General features: G+C 36.0%; 2 protein-coding genes across 13 annotated transcripts in view; one reads left to right on the forward strand and one right to left on the reverse strand.

Annotated features, from left to right (window-relative positions):
* The window catches only part of NCAPG (non-SMC condensin I complex subunit G), a 38634-nt gene extending 30451 nt beyond the window's left edge, over positions 1-8183 (forward strand). The window contains 8 exon segments of the mRNA XM_004432299.3: positions 245-426; positions 999-1173; positions 3031-3192; positions 3435-3567; positions 5239-5322; positions 6918-6993; positions 7974-8066; positions 8068-8183. Coding sequence (XP_004432356.1) covers positions 245-426; positions 999-1173; positions 3031-3192; positions 3435-3567; positions 5239-5322; positions 6918-6993; positions 7974-8066; positions 8068-8095 — 933 coding nt within the window. The 3' untranslated portion in view covers positions 8096-8183.
* The window catches only part of LCORL (ligand dependent nuclear receptor corepressor like), a 158698-nt gene continuing 144073 nt past the window's right edge, over positions 7881-22505 (reverse strand). For 9 of the 12 annotated variants that reach the window (XR_015552874.1, XR_015552873.1, XR_015552872.1 and 6 more), the window contains one exon: positions 10800-10862. Coding sequence is in view for 3 of the 12 variants with exons in the window: in XM_087434135.1 (XP_087290261.1) it covers positions 10682-10862 (181 nt within the window). In the remaining 9 variants the exon portion in view is untranslated. Of the gene's footprint in view, positions 10863-22505 lie in introns of all 12 variants that reach the window. The other 3 variants (XM_087434135.1, XM_014788899.2, XM_087434132.1) reach the window with 2 other exon arrangements.

Below are 22505 nucleotides of genomic sequence, written 5' to 3' on the forward strand. Positions count from 1 at the left end.
CCTTTTGATTCTTCTAAAGAGTTTTAAGGGAATTGAAGTTTTCATAGCTACACTAATAATTTGTTGTATAGCCTTAACCTAAAAGGAGGAAACAAAATCTTTGTATGTGCCTTTAACCAATTCATAATAACATGAGTGATTTTTGTATAGTTCATATAAAAATATTGTAGGACAGGCTATGTTGTAAGGCTTAAAAAGGAAATACAAACAAAAAATTTCTTTTAATGAAAGTCATTTTTATTAGGTATCTGAACTCAGGACAGGAGCTGCAGAAGGACTAGCCAAGCTGATGTTCTCTGGGCTTTTGGTCAGCAGCAGGATTCTCTCTCGTCTTATCTTGCTATGGTACAGTCCTGTGACTGAAGAGGATGTTCGACTTCGACATTGCCTAGGCGTGTTCTTCCCCATGTTTGCCTATGCAAGCAGGTATTTAGTGATATCAGTAAATCAAAATCTGACTTGAAGTTAAATTCAGGCTCCCCATGAGTCATATCTATAATATCACTTTGTTGTTGATATTCCTTTTTCTTCAGTGGTAAATGATTGAAATGAGAAGAACTTACCTAGATTATATCTACCTGAATTGTCTCTTTCCTAGATGAAAACATGCTGTATCTTGATGGGGTAAATTTTATACATAATAGATATATATATATCTTGTGGGGGTTTTTTTGTTGTTGTTGTTGTTTTTTGGTGAGGAAGATTTGCTCTGAGCTAACATCTATTGCTAATCTTCCTGTTTTTTTGCTTGAGGAAGATTAGCCCTGAGCTAACATCTGTGCCAGTCTTCTTCTATTTTGTGTGGGTCGCTGCCACAGCATGGCCACGGACGAGTGGTGTTAGGTCCATTCCTGGGATCCGAACCTGCAAACCCGGGCTGCTGAAGCAGAGCATGCCAGACTTAACCGCTATGCCATAGGGCCAGCCCCTACATAATATATTTTTTAAGAATCATATGCTTTTTCTTTGCTAACATATTTTCAAATGTTTTTGAATAGGACTAATCAGGAATGTTTTGAAGAAGCCTTTCTTCCAACTCTGCAAACACTAGCTAGTGCCCCTGCATCTTCTCCTTTGGCCGAAATAGATATCACTAATGTTGCTGAGTTACTTGTAGATTTGACCAGACCAAGTGGATTGAATCCTCAGGCCAAGAATTCCCAAGATTATCAGGTGAGTGAGTATGTTAGCCTAAGGATAATGACTAGCATGCAGGTCACTACTGTTTTGGTAAAATAATTCCTCTCATAGATTCTTTGAAAGAGAAGCTACATTTTGATCTTGAGATTTCTGGACTATCTTGAGATTTCTGGACTATGTGGTGGTGTATAACACAGAGTAAGAAAAAGATCTTTTGGGAAGTGTGGAGATAATCATATAAAAATGAAAGTATTCAATGTTAACAGTTTTGCTAGTGAAAAGAAGTTACCCAAAATTCATCACCCTCGCTACCCGCTCCCCACTTAGTGCTTGCTGTTACTCATTCTGAATAGTGACCAATGTTATCTAGGACTCATTGAGTCTTCAAATGTTGGCTTACCTGTGATATTTCTGATACAAGGAAGGAGAATTGAAAGAATTAAACTCGCCTCAAGCTTATTTTTGTTTTTAATTCAAAGAAGATAAGTTAACTGCAAACTTTCCCACAAATTAAACGTAAGCTGGGTTTTTAATCCTTTAATATCATTTGATAATACTTGTCAACACATTGAAAATTAAGTGGTATTAATGATTTCAGATGCCAGCTGATTAAGTTGAAAGTATTGCTTTTCTATTTTAATTGATATTTAGTGACTGCATACTCCATTCAAGTCACTATATTAACATGTTACTGGAAAGAACATTACAAAAGATATTAAGGGAAAAATATAGTAAGGGTCAGTGATATAAGTGCTTTAGAAAAGGGCATGATTTATGTGGTAGGGGTGATGAGTACAGCATTGCTAGTTTTAAAACTCATTGAGTAAAATTCAGTTAGGGATTGGGGAGTGGTTTGGATAGAGAGAAAAAGACTTTTAGTAAAGGTGATTAAATGTAGCTGGTTGTACAAGTCATGTTGGGGAATTATGGGGAAAAATCATTATGGCTAAGGATCTTCAATGGGCCTGTTTGGGCAGAACATTAGGGTAGGGAATTTGGAGTTGGCGTTATTTGCAGTAACTATGCAGGATGTATAATAAAAGGGTTAATGGGATGAAAGTTACTTACTACAAAGATTAAATTGGTGGTCAATATCATTACATGAGGTGAATTGGTGAGAGGAATAGAGAATTTAATAAAGAGAGCAGTTAAAAATCTGTATAATTAAGAGATAAAAACGTGTAGAAAAAATAATAGAAAGTAGAAAGAATAGAATAGTAGAAATTGACAGAGAAAAAAAAATATGGGTACAAAAGCAAATAATTATGGGTATGAAAGACCTTTGAAAGGCAAAGGAGATGGAGGAGTCCAAGATAACTGTAAGGTCCTAAGACTTCAAAGAAGCTGTTGACATCATTTAATTGGGGACTATTCTCATGATCAACATCTTGGAGAGTGAGGAAAATAGGTTGGGGCAGAGGAAGAAGTTGACCTGTCATGCAGTCTTAAGGTCCTGGCTGATCCATAGGAATTCCAGAACTGAGATAGTCCTTTGAGATGTCCAGAATTGAGACAAGGCTGGGCCATGGTTTCTGTACATCCACTAGTCATTGAAGGTGGACTAACCCTTGGGGAGGGAGTGTGAGCTTGGGCAGGGTCCACTGTCTTCAGCCTGGATCAGTTCTGTGCCCAGGAACTTATAGCCTCCAAAACTTGTAGTAGCTGAAGGATGAATGCTTCAGTAATAAAGGGTTTGGATCTGGGCCCTGTACCACAGCACCCACTATAAGAAGTGGAGCTCATTTTGGGAGGCATATGTTAAATTTGGTGTTAGATTTTGCATTTGAGATTATGGCAAGATACTTACTTGGAAATGTTTGTTAGGTTTGTAGGACTGGATTGTAATCATACCATTTTCAATTTACAAAGATTTTTCTCTTGATTTTCTAGGCCTTAACAGTTCATGACAATTTGGCTATAAAAATTTGCAATGAGATCTTAACATGTCCATCTTCACCAGAAATTCGGGTCTATACGAAGGCCTTGAGTTCTTTAGAACTCAGTAACAATCTTGCTAAAGATCTTCTGGTTCTGTTGAATGAGGTTCTGGAGGTAAAGTAGTTTCTAATTACTCTTAATGTGTATATATTTTTATCAAAGTAGAATTTAAGTGTTGTATTAAATTATACATGTGTTAGCATATTGTGACTTTGCTCATTTGAAGTATTTCCTTTATAAATTAATAGAATTTTTAGAATGTTTTTAAACAACGTGGTATCAGTATATGGCTTTTTTGAAAGAAGATTAGAAAATGCTGCATTTTAAAAAAATGTTAATAATGTTTTCTATTATAGCAAGTAAAAGATAGAACATGTCTGAGAGCTTTGGAGAAAATCAAGACTCAGTTAGAAGGAAATAAAGATGGTGACCAAGATGAAGCAGCACAGGATGCCAGCACGACTATGACTGTTTTTCAAAATGAAGATGGTAACAGCATACTAACCTGAATATTTATAAGATTCTGTCCTTTTCATCTTTACTGAGACACATTTTTTTTCTCCTCTAACATGCAGTTGGGTTTCAGAAATGAATCAAAAAATTTTTCTAATTAATCCCCTTGGGAAAGTGTATTACTGATAAGTGTTTATTCTACTTTTATAGGTTTTTTTGTGTACAGTTATGCGCTGCTTAGCAACAGGGATTTGTTCTGAGAAATGTGTCGTTAGATGATTTTGTTCTTGTGTGAACATCAATAGAGTGTACTTACCCAAACCTAGATGGTATAGCCTACTACACACCTAGGCTATATGGTGTAGCCTGTTGCTCCTAGGCTATACACCTGTAGAGCATGTTACTATACTGAATTCTGTAGGCAGTTGTAGCACAATCGTATCTGTGTATCTAAGCATCTAAACATAGAAAAGCTACAGTAAAAATACCGTACAAAAGATAAAAAATGGCACACCTGTATAGGGCACTTAACATGAATGGAGCCTGTAGGACAGGAAGTTGCTCTGGGTGAGTCAGTGAATGGTGAGTGAATGTGAAGGCCTAGGACGTTACGTGACACTACTGTAGACTTGACAAACACTGTACACTTAGGCTACACTAAATTTATAAAAAAATATTTTTCTCAATTATAAATTAACCTGTTACTGTAACTTTTGCTTTATAAACTAATTTTTTTTTAACTTTTTGACTCTTGTAATAACACTTAGCTTAAAACACAACACATTGTACAGCTGTACAAAAATATTTTCTATCTGAATTCTATAAGCTTTCTTCTATTTAAACTTTTCTTTTTTTTTTTTTTTTTTTTTTTACTTTTTAGAATTTTTTTATTAAAAACTAAGAAACACCACACATTAGTGTAGGCCTACACAGTGTTGGGATTATCATTATTACTGTCTTCCACCTCCACATCTGTCCCACTGGAAGGTCTGCAGGGGCAATAACACACATGGAGCTGTCATCTCCTGTGATAACAGTGCCTTCTGGAATATCTCCTGAAGGACCTGCCTGAGGCTCTTCATGAGGAGGTGTCACTCTTTCCAGAAATATGTCCATGGTGGTTTGCTTTGTTTGTTTCTTTCTTTCATTATAGATTTGCTTGTCAGCAGATAATGCACCATGAACATTCCTCTCTGTTAATGAAAACCTTTTGATATTTGGGGTCCGTGTTTTCAAACTTTTTAAGGAGCTTGTTTAGCTTCTGCTAAGCCCTTTACTGTGAATTTTCTTGGGGGGTTCTTCTTTTTCTTCTCCTGCAGTTTCCTTTTCTCTTGTTTGTTTACGTCAGCATCATCACAAACGTGAGTAACGCATTGTGCCATGACATCACTAGATGATAGGAATTTTTCAGCTCTGTTATATAATCTTATGGGACCACCATCATATATAGGGTCCGTTGTTGACCGAAACATTGTTATATGGTGCATGACTGTCATTTCTCATCATATGACCATGCATACATTCTTAGGAGTTTTGCTTACTTCCCAGTGTTCAGTTTTTGGAATACAAATTTATGATAAATTTTCAATAACTGCTAATGGGACTGGTTGTTATTTCTGTTTTATGAACAATTGGCTTGGAAAGACCATTTAAAATATTTCATGCAGCCATTTTTTATTTATATTATTGTATTATTTCCTTCAATAGAAAAGAATGAAGTATATTTAACTCCTCTCAGGGATGTAAAAGCAACTCAAGCATCAAAATCCACACAGCAAAAGACTGTCAGAGGTAGTGTATCAATTGACTAGCTTTATAAAAATCTCTTTGATTTTGTTTTCCAATGAAATACTTTGCAAGTTTCCTTATCTTTGTTTCCTTAGGGATAAAAATTTTTAAATGTCTTAGGTATCCTTAACTTTCTTTTTAATTCTTTCAGTTGATATTAGGTTTTGCTTTGTGTCTGAAAGATTATGATATCAGTGTTGCTGCAAGTGCTTTTGATTGAAAGAAATGTGATGCAAAAGATCATTTGCAAAGGACTATTTGGGTTAAATTAATATTTTTATTGTCAAATGATCAATGATGATTTTATATTATCAGTTGTTTTTGTTCTATCCTTTATATGATTAAGCATTTTTGTGCCTTTTAGCCTTCTAATATTTTTCTGAGCTTCTGTTTTCCTTTTTCCCATTTTGTTTCATATTTTCCCACCATAATTTATTTCCTGAAGGATATCCAACAATAGGGGATTTGTTGGAATAAAGTAAATGTTGACTATTAGGGGATCACTTGGAAAAAAGTCTGAAATTCAAGATCATTTTATTGTTTTATTATTTTCTTATTACAAAAGCAATGCATGCTTATTACAGAAGAATCAGAAAACACATTCAAGCAAACTAATGTAGAGAATGCTAATAATCCCACCCATGAGCCAACCGTTATTTTAATCCTTGAAAAACATTTCTTGAGGCCCTTTTCTATGCAGATTTATTTTTTTATAAAGGGAATCTGGCTATAATATCGTTTGGTAGCCAATTATGTAAATGCTAATTGTTGGATATTGTTGCAAATTAGTCCCATATTGTTGGATGTTTTCTTGAGGATAACTACATTAGAAGTTTAAAAGCAAATACATAAGGTCCAAAAAAAAAAAAGTTTCACATGAATAAGTGTATGATATGGTTTTGATCAAATTGCTTTTAGTCAGGTAACATACCATGAGAATGCCACCTCTTTTTTTTTTAATAGCTCAAACTTCATTTATATATGCTATTTTATTTCTTATAACTGAGGAGCATCACAGGCCAAACTTTGTCTTACTTTTTAACCTTCTAAATTTCTAGCAAGTAGAATTTTTGCAACCCCCAGCATATAAAGGTTCTAGTTTTTATACTGAAATGTTTTAGAATACATACTTGAATTGGCCATGTATGTTTGAATATTTTATAAGAAACCATTACTCTACTGATTAGAGTTCTATTTTTTTAGGACCTGTTTATGGGCTTAACATACCTTTCTAACCTTAATTTTCATTAGTTTCTCCATACACCTTGTGCGATAGCCCTAATAGTGGTACTTTCTCTGTATGTTTTTCACATGCTTCTTTCCCCCAGCTACATTTATCTAAAATTTGCTTCCTCATAAAAACTTAATTTTCATATATTCCCTTGTCTATTATCAGAGCTTACAAAAAAATTAATAAAATTTTAATCTTGCTCAGGTTCTTTTTCTCTGTGGTGTTGATAATTGGTATCAAAGTGGCTGGGAACTAGGAGGAAATGTGTTGAAGAGGGAAAATAAAGGATATGGGTAGCCCAGAAAATAGATTAGAAACAATAAGCAATTGATAATAAATTTTGATAATGAATTATACTATTTTTAAGGACGGAGAAAAGTGACAGCTTCAGCTAGGAGGAGCAGGAGATGTCAGATTGCTGAGGCTGGGGCTGACTCTGAAAGGTATGCTATGCACGTCTAGGATATGTAAAGAGGTCTGTTTTCACTTTTTTTTGGTCTAGATGTAGAAAAAAATTTGTAGGTTGCTTCTGTGAAAGAGAAACTTCAATATATAACAGGATAATTAGTGAAAACTATAAATAGCTATGTCTTGGATATATAGACTAAAATTCCATTATCAAGAGCATTTAACTTCCTATGGCTTGTGTGATTTTCCTATTAATTGGTGTGGGGTTTAGTACTACGTAGTCATATTTAATATATTCTTTCATTTTATATTTCCGTGTGTTCTTCTAATTACATGATCATGTATGTATGACTCCTCTGATCGTGAATTAGCAGAGTCTTGAGTTGTAGATTTGAATTGTCCACATTTATAATCATAAAATAATTCTGCCTATAATTTGGATTTATTAGTGCTATAGTGTTTATTTTTGGTTTCTGCCAATTAAGCCACTGTTGGAAGCTGAAAGTCTGTAGCTGTCTTGCATTTATCTATTCACTGGTAAAACTAATGGATATATTTTCAGTACATAACTTTAGATTGTTTTGACTCAATTTAAAATATCTTTTGGGGGAAATTTGCTGTTTACAATGTTTTAGGAATTTATTGCCTAAATCAAGAGAACTTAATTGTTTTTTTGCTTCCTGAATTCCCCCAGAATCTCTTTTGGGCACTTGCTATGGTCCCTGTCCATGCTTCATTACAAAAGTTTGGGTTTTTTTTTTTCTTTTTCTGTATAACACCAGGTTCCATATAGATAGAAAAAGAAATTAGCTAGATTTTTCATGATTCACTTTGCTGCATAGCCAGTCTGTTTTTTGGTTTTGTATGAGAGTTTAGTTTTAAGCTTAGTTAGTGGAATCACGATACCAATTACACACTGATAGAATGTTTTCAGAGACAAAAAAAGTTTTATTTATAAATAAACTGTGGTTTTAAAGCTTGTATTTAAATTGGTGTATTTTCAACATCTGTTTAGTGATCATGAAGTTCCAGAGCCAGAATCAGAAATGAAGATGCGATTACCAAGACGAACCAAAACAGCAGCACTAGAAAAAAGTCAGCTTAACCTTACAATTTCTCAATGAAGATGTGAGTTAGAAGAGATGATGGAGGTGGAGTCTTTTTAAAAAAGTCCTGTAAAATTATGTTCAGTCCTTGCTTTAATAAAGTTACCCTTGTGTCAAAATGAGAAATAGCCTGATTTCTTATAGGACTTCCTGCTGTGCAATTCCACATGACTTTGTCCTGTTGAAGCATTAGGATGGCATCTGTCAATGTGCCCCACAGACCATCTGCGTCAGTCACATGGGTTTAATCAGAATCTAAGGAGGGCTTAGGAACTTTTTTTTTTTTTTTTAATTTTATTTATTTTTTTCTCCCAAAGCCCCAGTAGATAGCTGCATGTCATAGCTGCACATCCTTCTAGCCGCTGCATGTGGGATGCGGCCCCAGCATGGCCGGAGAAGCGGTGCGTCGGTGCGCGCCAGGGATCCGAACCCCGGGCCGCCAGCAGAGGAGCGCGCGCACCCAACCGCTAAGCCACGGGGCCGGCCCAGGAACTTGCTTTTTTAAAGAGGCTTCCAAGGGTGATGCTTGTGAACTCTCATATTTAAAATCATGACATTATGGACACCTTTTAAGTGTAACTAGCTAGTAGCTTGCATTTGAGAAGCTTATGACCTAGATGGGGCAGATCCAACATAGATGAAAACACCTCAGGGCACATTTAAAAAGTGACATCTCAATTGCAAATGAAGTACCACAAACTGGCTAGAAAGGAGCTTACTTCTAGGGAGGAGGACTAGTATAATGAACCAAAGTACCTAGTATCCAAGTTCAGCTCTTATTTTGATAATTTTGTTTTGTGATCCTTACACTAAAAACATTTTTGATAATGATACCTGCGTAGGTAATTTCTCTTCCTAAAATATTTGCATATGAGAGGCCTAGTTTGTTTGGGATGGTATTTCCTGGGTTAGGGAGATGTTCACATATACATATTAATCATGGAGTTTTCTGTGTTTTTGGCATAACATGATACTATGGATAATAAATAAAATACTAGTGGGAAAAGAATGTGACAGGAAGTCCTCTATAAATTTGTGAGCACTATTCACTGTCAGTTTCATTTATCTTCTGAAATTGGCACTTCCCTGACTTAGGAAATTTATACTGTATGAAATCGGTCCTCTTTCTTTCTGCATACCTTTTCTTATCCTTCTGATAATTACCTTACCTTTTCTCTTTATTGTTCAGAATAGAAGTGTCCTAACATTGGATCTATTTTAATAATAATTGTGCTTTTTTACTTATTTACTAGAGACCATTTATTTGAAGTGATGTTCTAAGATGGAGCTAAAGTAAGATTGTTGTGCTTTTTAGAACCAAATTGCTTTTTACATACATATATGTGCTTTATAAAACTCAGAAATATAAAAGGAGTCTGAAAGTTACAAAGTAAGAATGCTTATTAAGCAAAAAGAAAAGGCAGATATGGTGGTGATATAAAGCAATGAAAAACAGATGATTATTTTTCATTCTGTTGGCTCTGTGTCTTTTACTGTGCTTCAGATTCCTTATGTAAATCTTCTGTTAAATCCCTGTTTTAAAAATAATTTTGGGGGCTGCAGTGGTAAAGAGAAATAAGGACTTAAAAGGTACACAAAATGTGCTGTAAGGAAAAGTCTTCAGAAACACAATAAACTAAATCCTATTTACCCCTTAGCCAGGCTATCCAAAGGGAAGGAGCTATGTTCTTATATACTTCTATGGACCACCATACCAAAGCTTTCTTTTCTGGCATGGGAAAAATAAATTTAAGCACCAAACCTTTAGTATTCTTACTATTCAAGGTGTAGACACAATCACATAAGCCATTGCTGAAACTATGCTTTTGCACTATTAGAGTTAAAGGTAAGGATTGTTATCCTCATTTTAAAAGACATCCCTTTACACTTTAAAATAAATGGCTAAAATACAATAAAATCAATAGATGTAAATCCATTTACCATTTTTCATTCAAAACTGGTAACTTACAGAAACCAAATTATTGTCTGCAAGAGGCACAGATTTGCTGAAGAGTAAACATGCAGTTGTGCCATTGCTCTTACAGCCCACAGACTTTATAGGTTTAAAAGTACAGAGAAAGAACTGATCAGCTCAAATTCTCATATGAATGGAAACATGCTACTTGCTGATAAACTATGATCAATTTTTCTATACATATATAACTCTGAAAGAGATACACTTCTAAGATACCTTTGCCTTTTACCAATTTGCTTCGAGGTAGTTGGTATCCACCTGTTATACAACTGTTCATGGGTCAGGTCATCATCACAAATCTTTACAATACTAGCTTTCTAAATCACATAATGCATTATATATTAAAACTTTGTGCACAGAAATAAAACGGGACAATTACGTATCTAAACTTAGGGCATAAGAAATTCACAAAATACCATTAAAAAGAGAAACATCAAAATCCATTTGTACTGCAAAATTCCACAATGGTCCGGTGTAAAACATAAAAACATACAAAGAATATAATCCAAATGATTAATGCTAATGATTTAATATAAAGACAAATCACAGGACTAGAAATATTTCAAGATCAATTAATATATGCTTATTGTTCAGCAGAAAGAATACCAATGTACAAAATAAGGACAGTGCAAGAAGAACACTCTAGTTCTCTTCACTTTTGAGATTTTGGTTATGAACTGTACAGCTCGCTAGAGATGCTGCTGTCAAATTCAGATTCCACTCAATGGGACGATTAAGGCACATCTTAATAGGGCTCAAAGGGCAACTTGCTGTATTCCCATCAGACAAATTCAGTTTCTCATCAGTTTTCATTTGTAGTATGCTGGAAAAAAAAGTGTAAAGCATTTTAGTTTCACTTTAATGTCAAAGAAATTATCACTCTTGTAAAAGAAAATTCAGTAGTTTTATTGTTTGGGCCTCTACAGAGAGTAGACAGAGCATTTATTATCCTGAAAGCACAAGAGTTTCTTGTTTTTTTTTAGCTCCTGCCTCCTTACTTAATACATGTGTAAGCCAGGTACTTGAGAGGTCACTCAGACACTACTGGACAAAAACCTTCATTGCTTATATGGATTTCATCAGTACACATCAGAAAGGACATTTAACCTACTGAGCATGGCAGGATGCAACACTTTTTACTTGTCCGTTAACCTACCAGGATCAGAGCCACTTGGAGACAAGAAGGAATTAACCTTTGTTGAATGCCTACCATGTTCTAGGCACAATCACATGCATCATCTCATTTAAATTTCATACCAACCAAGTAAGGCTGGTATACTTATCCTCACAATAAACGATAGTGAGTCACAGAGCGTTAAATACAAATATGCCTGAGGTTATACGGTCCTCGCTCGTTCCCTTGTTTGTCTACTAGCTCTCTGATGAGAATCTTCTTTAGAATCACAGAAACTCGAGTAGCTAATCACTCCACATGTAATGCACACGTAATCTGAGTCTTAAATATATTAATGATAGTTCACATCTTCAGATGTGAATCCTTGTTTATAAACTATTTAGTAGCTTGCTATACATTAGCTCATTTGACAACTGATTAGTTTGGTTGGACTACATCATTCCTAAGCTTTCTCCAACCACAGGTCTATTATTCTTCCCATGAGTAAAGAGGAAACTGAGCTGTGTAATATTTAAGTGACTTGTTAAGAGCTGGTAAATGGCAGCAGCATCCAGACTTCAGTAGCATTTTCCTGATCCCTCCTTGCAACTTCAACCAACCTCATTTGCCATTCAATAAGCCAGAGAGATTTAACCTGTTGTTATACCATATTTTGCAGCAATCATGTTCTCACTGAGCTCTCCAGGCAAACAGTCCCAGTTCCATTGAATGACATGGTTTCAACTTTTATAAATAGAAATGAAACAAAATGACAGACTACAAGGTAGCTGAAAACAGTACTCATCAAAAATAGTAAATCACTTTAAAAAAAGCCAAAACCTAGAGATGTGATTAATAGGAATATATTTAAAGTAAATCATGGCCCGATATGTGACAAATTAAAGAGATCCAAAATACAGTATTCTCATATCAGAAATCTTAACTGATTTTTGAAGATATTCACATTGGTTACTATTATTAGACTGATGGCCTCACGGCCCTCAAGTTTTTTTGTTTTTCAAGTCAGCAAAGCTCAGATAAAGCAGTAATGTTTTTCCTTCCTCCAAGGACTGCTAGTCTTCATATTTTTATTATTTGTATTTGCAAAAGAAAGTTTGATGTACACCTCTGAGAAACTCTAAGGCAAGCTATAAGAATACAATTATATTAATCAAGATAGCTTGGGAGATAAGTATATCAAATATCAAACTCCAAAAAAACAAAATGACAGCAGGGAGCAACAAATCATGTCATAAAGATAATTTTGTCTGTTTTCTGTTTGCTATTTGATCAATAAAGGTGTGTTCATCAGAGAATAATACTTTAATAACTAGAGTATAGTTCTTTTCATTAAAGACTTTTTTTTTTTTTTGTGAGGAAGATCAGCCCTGAGCTAACATCCATGCTAATCCACCTCTTTTTACTGAGGAAGACTGGCTCTGAGCTAACATCTATTGCCAATCCTCCTCCTTTTTTTCCCCCAAAGCCCCAGTAGATAGCTGTATGTCATAGTTGCACATCCTTCTAGTTGTTGTATGTGGGACACGGCCTCAGCGTGGCTGGAGAAGTGGTGTGTCGGTGCGCGCCCGGGATCTGAACCCGGGCCACCAGTAGCGGAGCGCGTGCACTTAACTGCTAAGCCACGGGGCCGGCCCTAAAGACTATTTTTTTAAGTTACTTTTCTAGGGGGTATTCCAAATTTGGGTATACAAACTCCAGGGGTGCACAAAACTGTACACATGCTTGGGAAGAAAATATCAATCAGTTTAAATGTTAGTACTAATATACAGATTGACATGTTTAATTCATAAATATACACTTAACTAGTTGGTGTGCAACCAAAGTTTAGGCAGTACTGATCTACAGAATACTAAGAATAGAAGAATATAGCTATCTTATGAAGTGCTAGAGCCAGAGCTCTTAGAACAACAGAGCTAGAAGGGACCTTTCTAGACAGCTCCCCGCCTCCCCACCCCTTAGGGAAACTTAGGTGTAGGAAAATAGAAAAATAAACTGCTCTTTTTCAGAGTGTCCTAACCAGATGTATGTGGACTAATATAAGAACCTGGATCTCTAGTTAATCTAGTACTTTCCAGAGCACTTCTCAATTCCATTTTCTATACCAGTCAAATTATTTAACATTTATTGAGTACCCACTAGAAAGCACTTTTGGGATACAAAGATAAGGAAGACATAATAGTCCATGCTTTCAAAGAATTTGCAATCTAGAGGAATTTCTAACAAATATTCCTCTATATTTGGAAATTAAAGTTTTGACAAAACTAGTTAGGTTTAATGTCAGGAATTTGTGGTATAATCATACACATTTGTACCAAGTGAAAGATTAATAAGTGTTCCTCAACTTTTCTTGATGGACTTTTTAAACAGGGTTTTCTTCTTTTGTAATTTTTAAAAATACATAATGTGTTTGCAAAATTAAAAAAATCAATCACTACAGAATGTTATACAATGAAGCTTCTCTCACTGGTGCTTGTCCCTCTTCTAGGAGCAACTGCTGTTACCAATTTCTTGTGTATTCTTCCAGATAGTCTCTTCACATTGACATACACACATATTTGTTTTCAACAGTCTCCTTTCCCCCTACACAATTCTGTATACTGGTCTGTATCTTGCTTTTAAAAATATGTATATTTTGGAGATTGTTTCATATCTGTATAATGAATACTTGATTCTTACCAGCTACATAGAATTCTACTCTATGGATATATCATAATTTACTTCACCAGTCTTCAGCTGATAGACTTTTGGGCTATTCCAATCTTTTGTTTAAAATATCAATGTAGTGAATATTCTTGTATGTGTTCTTTCAGTATGTGTGCAAGTTCATCTATAGGGTGGATGTCTAGGAGTAGAATAGCTGGGTCAAAGGGTGCTTTTAAAATTTTGATAGGTATTACCAAAATGTCCGTACACTGTGTACCATTTTACACTCTGACCTACAATGTATGAAAATGTCTGTCTTCCCTCACACTCTTACCAATCAAGTATAATAAAACTTATGGATCTTTGGAAAAATGATGTTAAAAAACGGTATGCCATTGTTTAATCTGCATTTCTCTTATAGGGAAGGTTAAGCTTATTTTCATATCTTATAAGCCATCTGTATTTCCTCTTCTATGTTTTTTGCCAGTTGAGATAATCTCTTATTGATATGATTGATTTAATCCTTTGTTCTAGGTGATTTACAATCCCACCCTCCTCCCCACCCTGCCTAGTTCATTAGCTGTTTGTATCTACTTATGGTGATTTTGTCATGAATCCATTCTAAATTTTCTAGCATTAAATTTATCAGTCTTTTATTTCATGGCTTCTCTGCTTTACATCACGATTAGAAAGCAGAAGCAGCAGCATTTAAATCATCTGATAAAGTGGCTTTATATCTCCAAATCCATGATTCTAATGAAAGCTCAGCAATCGCGCACACAGCGGTACTCTTGAGAGTCAAGAATTAGGGGAAAGAATGTAAAAACCTGGGTTCCAGTTCTGACAATAGTAATAGTCAGCCTTATGACCTTGGACAAGTAAACTTAGCTTCCTTCAACCTCATTTTCCTCATCTGTAAGAAAAAAAAATTAAATGACATCTTCCCTGCTTAACTTACACATTTCTCATGATCTAATGAGAGCCAATTAACGTGCTTTAAAAACCATACAGAGCTACAGACAAATGCAAAGGTTTAGTTTAATATTGCATATCATGGTGAGGGGGGAAGAACAAGAAGAGAGAGACTTATGCTCAGTAAGACCTCCTCCTTCTCTATCAAACTAGGACCCCAGATGGTGGGTGAGGGATGAACAAGGGCATGAGGTGCCTGAAATGGTGATCTAGACATCTACTAAGCCTATTTTCAGTATTGCAGTAATTTCATCCACCCCAGGACAGAACCTCTCTCCACGATCTGAATGGAAGTTTATAGAATATGTGCATTTGGAAAGTATAGAAGATGAAAATCTTTTGTGGGTCTTGGAAATCCAAACACTTATCATTTGTGATTTAAATTACTGGTTACTGATTACTGATAATTCTAATGTTAACGAAAATAATTTTGAATATATCCAGCTCTAATAATTTAAACTTGTTTTACTTATTTCTGGAGATATGTCATGGTTCATTTCTATCAGACAATAAACCTTAATGTAAGTTAGCCAATTTGCAGGAAACAATAAATTGTAGTGTGATCAAGATAGGTCTGAAAATATTTATAGAGCAATTGCTACATGCTAGGCACTATGCTAAAAGCCTTTTTTACATTACCTCATTCAATTCTAACAACCACCCACCGAGGCTCAAAGAAGTAAAATGACTTACCTAAGATCACACAGCTAGTAAGTTGAAGTCTTCAGGGCCCATGATCTCTTACCCTATCCTGCATACTAACTCTTGGGTTGTAATTTTGTCATGATTCTTCCTTCATGTTAATATACTCACATATCATTTCTTCAGAATACTTAACATATGACAAGTGTCTGGTCTACAGATTTCAGACAGAAGGATATCCTGAAGGGCTACAGCCATAATAACCCCATCCAGGAACTCTATATATTTAAAGCATGAAGTTTCCTCATATTTAACTAATTAAGGAGCTGCTAGTCATATCTTTCAATTTCTCAAGATAAAAAAAGAAGAAATATTAGGCCATAGACTGACACGCTTTTGAGAGCATAAGAGTGTTCTTTAGGTTACGAGTTTCAGGGAACACAAGTTCGTGTTCATCTCTTTTTGAGAAAGGGATAAAGGAGTCAGTTATGCATGGATAAAGTGAATTCTGGTATGGGATTTGGAATTTGAATAGTTACTATTAGGTACCTGAAACCATCACATTTGAACTCATGTATTTAACTCCAAATCCTCGCTGACTGGTTTCTTTTTCTCTAGAAATGGTGTCTTCTAATAACTTACAGCTCTGTACTATCCTCAAAGCCTGACGTCTCCACGACTCTATCCGATTATGACAGGCTTGTTAAATGCACACAGCTCAAGCAGAGACGCCTTAGGAAGGAGACAAGTGTACTCCCATGTTTCTGATGTAGTAAGAAGTTATAAAAATGAAGTCATTGGTCTACCGGACTCTAAATTTGATGGTTCCTAGGTTCCAAGAGGCCAACATAGAGGACCTTGCAACAAAGCAGTGTTTCAGTTCTATGAGGACCTGGCATGTGTCCATCAGCCAGGTCTGCTGGTGACTGAAGTCAGAATTCACTCCTTCCCTCAAATCCTTAACCAATACCCACCCAATATGTTATGAATATAAAAGAATGTGATGCTGTCTGTCTTTAAGGGTTTTGCAACTTGGTAAGGAGGCAGGGGTAAAAAGTATTCATAAATTACCAGACAAAAGCAGTATGCAATGAATATAGAAGGAGTGACTATGGACTAAGGGATTACAGAGAAGGGAAAGATTAATCACCAGCATTGGGGAGATCGGGGGTAAAAAGCATTTGAAATAGATCTTTAGGGACGAGGATTTTAGTAAATTGGGACAGAGGGAGGCTTTGTAGAGCCCGAGTTCTGATCCTGAATCAAATCACTCACCTGCTGAGCGCAAATTTTTAACTTCTAAGCTTCAATTTAATTGGAAAATGAAGATAATGAGAGTATCCACCTTTTAAGGGTAATATGATTATTAAATGAGTTTATGTAAATAACGCACTTGCCATAGACAATGCATGTAAAATGCCTGGCTGGACGCATAGTAAGGACTCAATAAATGTGAGTTAATATTAGCACTATTAACAAAAATTAAAATCAAAAGGTACATATGTGGGGATAAACTGTGGCAGATATGTGTATGATTTGTTTCTGCAATGTTAAACATATTAGTTTGCTCCTATAATTTGTAGACAGATAATAGTACAACAGTTTAATTTTGAATCTCTGGGATTAAAGGGAGTCAAACATAGAAGAGCCATAGGCTCTAGCCAGGTAAACGAAGTCTACCAGTGGGCCACGAAGTCTAATGTAGGAGTAAATCCTTTCTCTTGCTGGAAAACTCTGTGTAAGAGTTAGGTTGTACAGGTTTTTTGTTTTTAAAGACAATTTATCTCAAGAGTAAAATTTCCCTTTGGTAGGATACTGATGAGATTTTTATAAAGGTGTTGGTAGACTGCTAAGTGGGAGATTTTAAGTCAGACATTTTTTTCTGACTTGCTTTTGATTATCTGATGTGGTTATTTGCAAGAACAGAAGAACCTGGTGGTTAAAAGCAAGACTCTGAAGTCTGATAGTCTTGGATTAGAAGCCTAGATTTGCAACTTACTACAACCAATTTTAGGAAAATTTTTCTTTCTTTTTTTTTTGTGAGGAAGATTAGCCCTGAGCTAACATCTGTTGCCAATCCTCCTCTTTTTGCTAACATCTGTTGCCAATCCTCCTCTTTTTGCTGAGGAAGATAGGCCCTGGGCTAACATCTGTGCCCATCTTCCTCTACTTTATATGTGGGACGCCTGCCACAAGCATGGCTTGATAAGCAGTGCGTAGGTCCGCGCTCAGGATCCGAACCTGCGAACCACGGGCCGCTGAACCGGAGCGCATGAACTTAACCACTATGCCACTGGACCAGCCCTGGAAAATTACTTTTGTAATATAAAAATTAGCACACTGGTGCATAGTATGTGCTTAACTAGTAAGTGCTATTATGATTATTAGAGCAAACCATAATAATCAGGAATTCACAAGAAAACTTCTAGAATGGAAAGAATAGTTTCCACTGAGAAATAGGATATCCACCTGAATTTTTAGTTGAATGGAATTAAGGAAATTATAGTCAGATCAAGGGCACAAAACTAATTCTTTTCAGAAATCAATGAACACAGTTTGCAGTGCTATGTAATTTAGAAGTGATCCTTGGCCATGTAGGGAAGAGAAGACATTCCTTGAATTTCTTAATGAACTTATATTAAATTAATATAACACAATGGTGCCTGAAGCAGTATCTTAAATAGGTATTCAAATATCCAATAAATATATAAATGTGATTCAAATACATTTATAAAAATAAAATAGGAAATTTTAGTACTAAATTAATGTGAAATTAAAAGCAATTAACAAGTTGCTGATCTAAAATAATGCCAACCAACTAACTGTAACAGATTGTAGAACCTGACATGCTTAGAATGTTTTTGGACCTGTTCCCATCTGCCTTCTCAGGAGCTTATCAATGATCATAATCAATGACCCTCTCTCTCTTTTTTTAAATATACCATCTGGGGCAGATTAATCGCATTGATAGCCCCAATTCTTTACCATCCCTGTATTCACTCTCTTTGCCTTATCGTTTGGAACGTCCTCTCGTTCTGCCTCACCCATGTGATTTTCTCTGGCCAATGGATTGTCAGCAAATAAGACGCAAGCTGAGCTTGAGAAATTGCTTGGGCATTTACGCTCACTCTTACACCTGTGCTGCTGCCACGAGAACATGCCTGGGCTGGCCTGCTGGATGGATGCTGAGCGACAACAGGGAGCAGGGCTAAGCCGTCCCACCTGATAACCAGTTTACACCAAGACATGTGAGGGAGCCCAGCCAAGATCAAAAGAACTTCCTAGCCCTGTTTGCCAGTCATAGACTCACGAGTGAAATAAATGCTCATTTACTTTAAACTAATGAGCTCTGGGGTGGTTGGTAATGTAGTGTTGTTGCGGCAATAGATAAATAACAGACCATCTCTTCTCAACTGGATCCTCACCATGATGTTTAAACAAATGCAAGGTCTCATTCCTTAAAAAACAAGACTTCACTCAATCTTTTCTTTTCCTCAAGTTAACATTTTTATAACTAGATTATTTTAATGAGTTACTCTATACTTGCTATCACTGTTTTCCTACCTCTTATTCCTTATCCTACCCCAACATAGCTTACAGGCCTTTCACTCCATGAAAACAGCACTTACCAAAGTCACCAATGGATTGATAAATCTAATGAATGATCTTTAGTTTTCAACTTCTTTTCCTTCCTAACTACATTGAACACTGTTGGCCATTTGCTCTGCTATGGACTGAATTGTGTACCCCTCAGATTTATATGTCGAAGCCCTAACCCCCTATCTTAAGAGATACAGGGCCTTTAGTAGGTAATTAATGTAAAATGAGGTCATAGGGTAGGGCAGAAATCTGATGGGATTGGTGTCCCTGTAAGAGGAAAAGGAGACACCAGAGAATGGGAAGGTGGCCGTCTGCAAGCCAGGAGGAGAGCCCTCACCAGAAACTGAAGCCTCCAGAGCCTGATCTTGGACTTTCCAGCCTCCAGAACTATAAGAGAATAAATTTCTGTTGTTTAAGCCATGTAGTCCGTGGTATTTTGTTACGGGAGCCTGAGGAGAGTAAGACACCCTATTTCTTGAAACTAACTTTTTTTGGCTTTTGAGACAAAACGTAATACTGGCTTTCCTCTACCTCTTCCTTCCACTGCATGTCCTCCTACTCTACCTGGCTAATAAACGCTGAAATTTCTCAAGGCTGAGTCCCAGGCTTTCTTTACTTCTTATCCTATAATCTCTCTTTAGGCATTCTCATCCATATTCCGTTTCAGTCATTAGTGATATCCTAGATATCTCAACTCCACCCACAGCTTATGCATTCCTTCTTCAGAAAGGATCTTCCTGAGTACTCAATCTAAAGTAGCTCCCCTTAGAAACTCCTTCTATCATCTAATTTCATTAACACAGAATTTACCACTGCCTTATGTTTTCTATGTCATTTTTCCCCCCTCCCACTAAAATACAAGTTTGATGAGAGTACAGATCCTTGTTGGTCTTGTTCAGCATATTATTTCCAGCACCTAGCTTATAGAAACTGGATAAATATTTGTTAAAAGAATAAAGCTGGGACTTCTGCTTCTGGCCACGATGAAGTAACAGGAACCAGATTTACCTTCTCACTTTAACCAGTGAGAAAACAGAAAAAAATATATGAAATAATGTTTTTAAGACAATGGATGACAGGAAGTGGAGGATGACAGTGATCCCTGAAAGAAGGGAAACAAAGGAAGTAAGTCCTAAAATTTGCTCTGGCTTATGGCCTGGGGAGTCTCCAGGCTGCAGTATAGGAAAGGAACCCAAGCAGAGCTTGGAAACCTTCCTGAGATGAGAAGACAGAGTTTGGAGGTGAAGTGGTCCAAGGCAATTAGAATTTGTGGGGCAGAGTACAGGAGAGAGAGCTGCACAGAGAGAGCGAGCTCCAGATATCAGCACAGGGGTCCCCTCGAGTCTGCAGATAAATACTGATCAGTGCATGAATGTTTCCTAAGGCTGTGAAAAGACCACTGAAAAGCACCAGGTGGAAAATTTCTAGAGGCTGTATAGAACTGGATATAATTTGTGTTCCTAACAGCAAGGATGGAAAGACCTCCTAACACATGGGGCATTAAGGAGACTCCTTAGATAGGTATTGGTATTGCCTCACTAGTGGGGTGAAATTAGCCCTAGAGTAGGGTTTCTCAACTTTGGCAACTATTGACATTTGGGGCTAGATGATTCTTTGTTGTGGGGGCCTGTCTTATTATACATTGTAGAATGTTTAGCAGCATCCCTGGCCTCTACCTTCTAGGTGTGACCATCAACAATGTCTCTGTACATTGTGAAATATCTTCTGCAGGGCAAAAATCATCCTTAGTTGAGAACCACTGTCCTAGACTACAGGCTGCTCTGGCTCTGCCTAACAATGCTTAAAAGCAAGATTTGAAAGAATAAAAATGTTTCTCAATGAGCTAATGGTGTTCCAGAACAGAGCTCAAAAACGTTTAAGGTATTTGCCAAGAAAAAAAAAAAATCAACATAAAACATAAAATTGACAATGTCTAGCATCCAATCCCAAATTACCAGGCAAGCAAAAAACAGGAAAATATCCATAACAAGGAGAAAAATCAACCAATAGGAACTAATAAATAACACATTGTAAAATCAGCATGCAAGGAGGTTAATGCAGATATTTTAAATATACTTCATATATTTAAGAAGTTGAGGAAAGCATGAACATGAGGAGGAGAAATATGGTAGATACAAAGAAGACTAAACAAACTTCTGGAGGTGAAAATACAATTTATGAAATGAAAAATATCCTGGATGTTATTAACAGCAGATTATACAATGCCAAAGAAACGGTTAACGAAATTAAAAACATAGAAAAGTACAATCCAAAATGAAACAGAGAAAAAAACTGAACAAAAATAGAATATCAGTGATCTGTGGGACATAATAAACATGACTGGAATCCCAAAAGGAGAGCAGAGAGGCAAGGGACAGAAATATATTTAAAGAAAATATGGCTGAAAAATTTCCAAACGTGATAAAAACTAAACTCACATATCCAAGTAGTTCATAAAACTCCAAGCAGAGAAAACATGAAGGCAACAATGTCAATTTATAATCAAATTGCTGATAACCAGTGATAAAGAGAAAATCTTAAAAGCATCCAAAGGAAAAAAAGACACATTACATACAGAGTAGCAAATACAGGCATATCCCAGAGATGCTGCGGGTTCAGTTCCAGACCACCGCAATAAAGCAAATATCACAATAAAGCAAGCCATGCAAATTTTTTCGTTTTCCAGCACATATAAAAGTTATGTTTACACTATACTGTAGTCTATTAAGTGTGCAATAGCATTAGGTCTAAAAAAAAAAAAAAAATGTACGCACCTTAACTAATAAAAATACTTTATTGCTAAATAATGCTAACTATCATCTGAGCCTTCAGTGAGTTGGAATCTTTTTGCTGGTAGAGGGTCTCATAAAAAATGCAATATCTGCAAAGTGCAGTAAAGTAAGGTAAGCCTGTATAAGAAGGACAGCCGTCTTATCTTCAGAAACAATGAAAGCTAGAAGACAGTGGAGCAACATCTCCAAAGTACTAAAAGAAAAATATAATCAAATTTGAATTCCACATCCAGCAAAAATATCTTTCGAAAACAAAAGTGAAATAAAGATGTTTTCCAACACAAAAAGGCAAGGCTGAGTGAATTAATCAAGAGGAAACCTGCACTAGACAAGAGATGCTACAGGAAGTTATTCAGTCAGAAGGAAAATGATATCAGATGGAAATCCGGATCTGTACAAAAGAAAAAAGAGCACCAGAAATGGTAAATTCATGGGGAAAATACTTTTCCTATTTTAACAATCTCCTGAACAATAACTGACTGTGTAAAGCAAAAATAGTAACAACATATTGAGAGGATTATAACATTTATAGAGGTAAAATATATGACAATAGCACAATAGCTTGGAGGTAGGAAATGGAAATGCACTGTTGTCAAGTTCTATGACTATACATGAAGTGGTATAATATTATTTGAAGGTAGTCTCTGATAAGTTAATGATACATAGGGTAAGCTTGACAGGA

This window comes from Ceratotherium simum, chromosome 8, assembly GCF_057802395.1.
Source record: "Ceratotherium simum simum isolate JZ-2026a chromosome 8, ASM5780239v1, whole genome shotgun sequence".
Classification (NCBI taxonomy): Eukaryota; Metazoa; Chordata; class Mammalia; order Perissodactyla; family Rhinocerotidae; genus Ceratotherium; species Ceratotherium simum.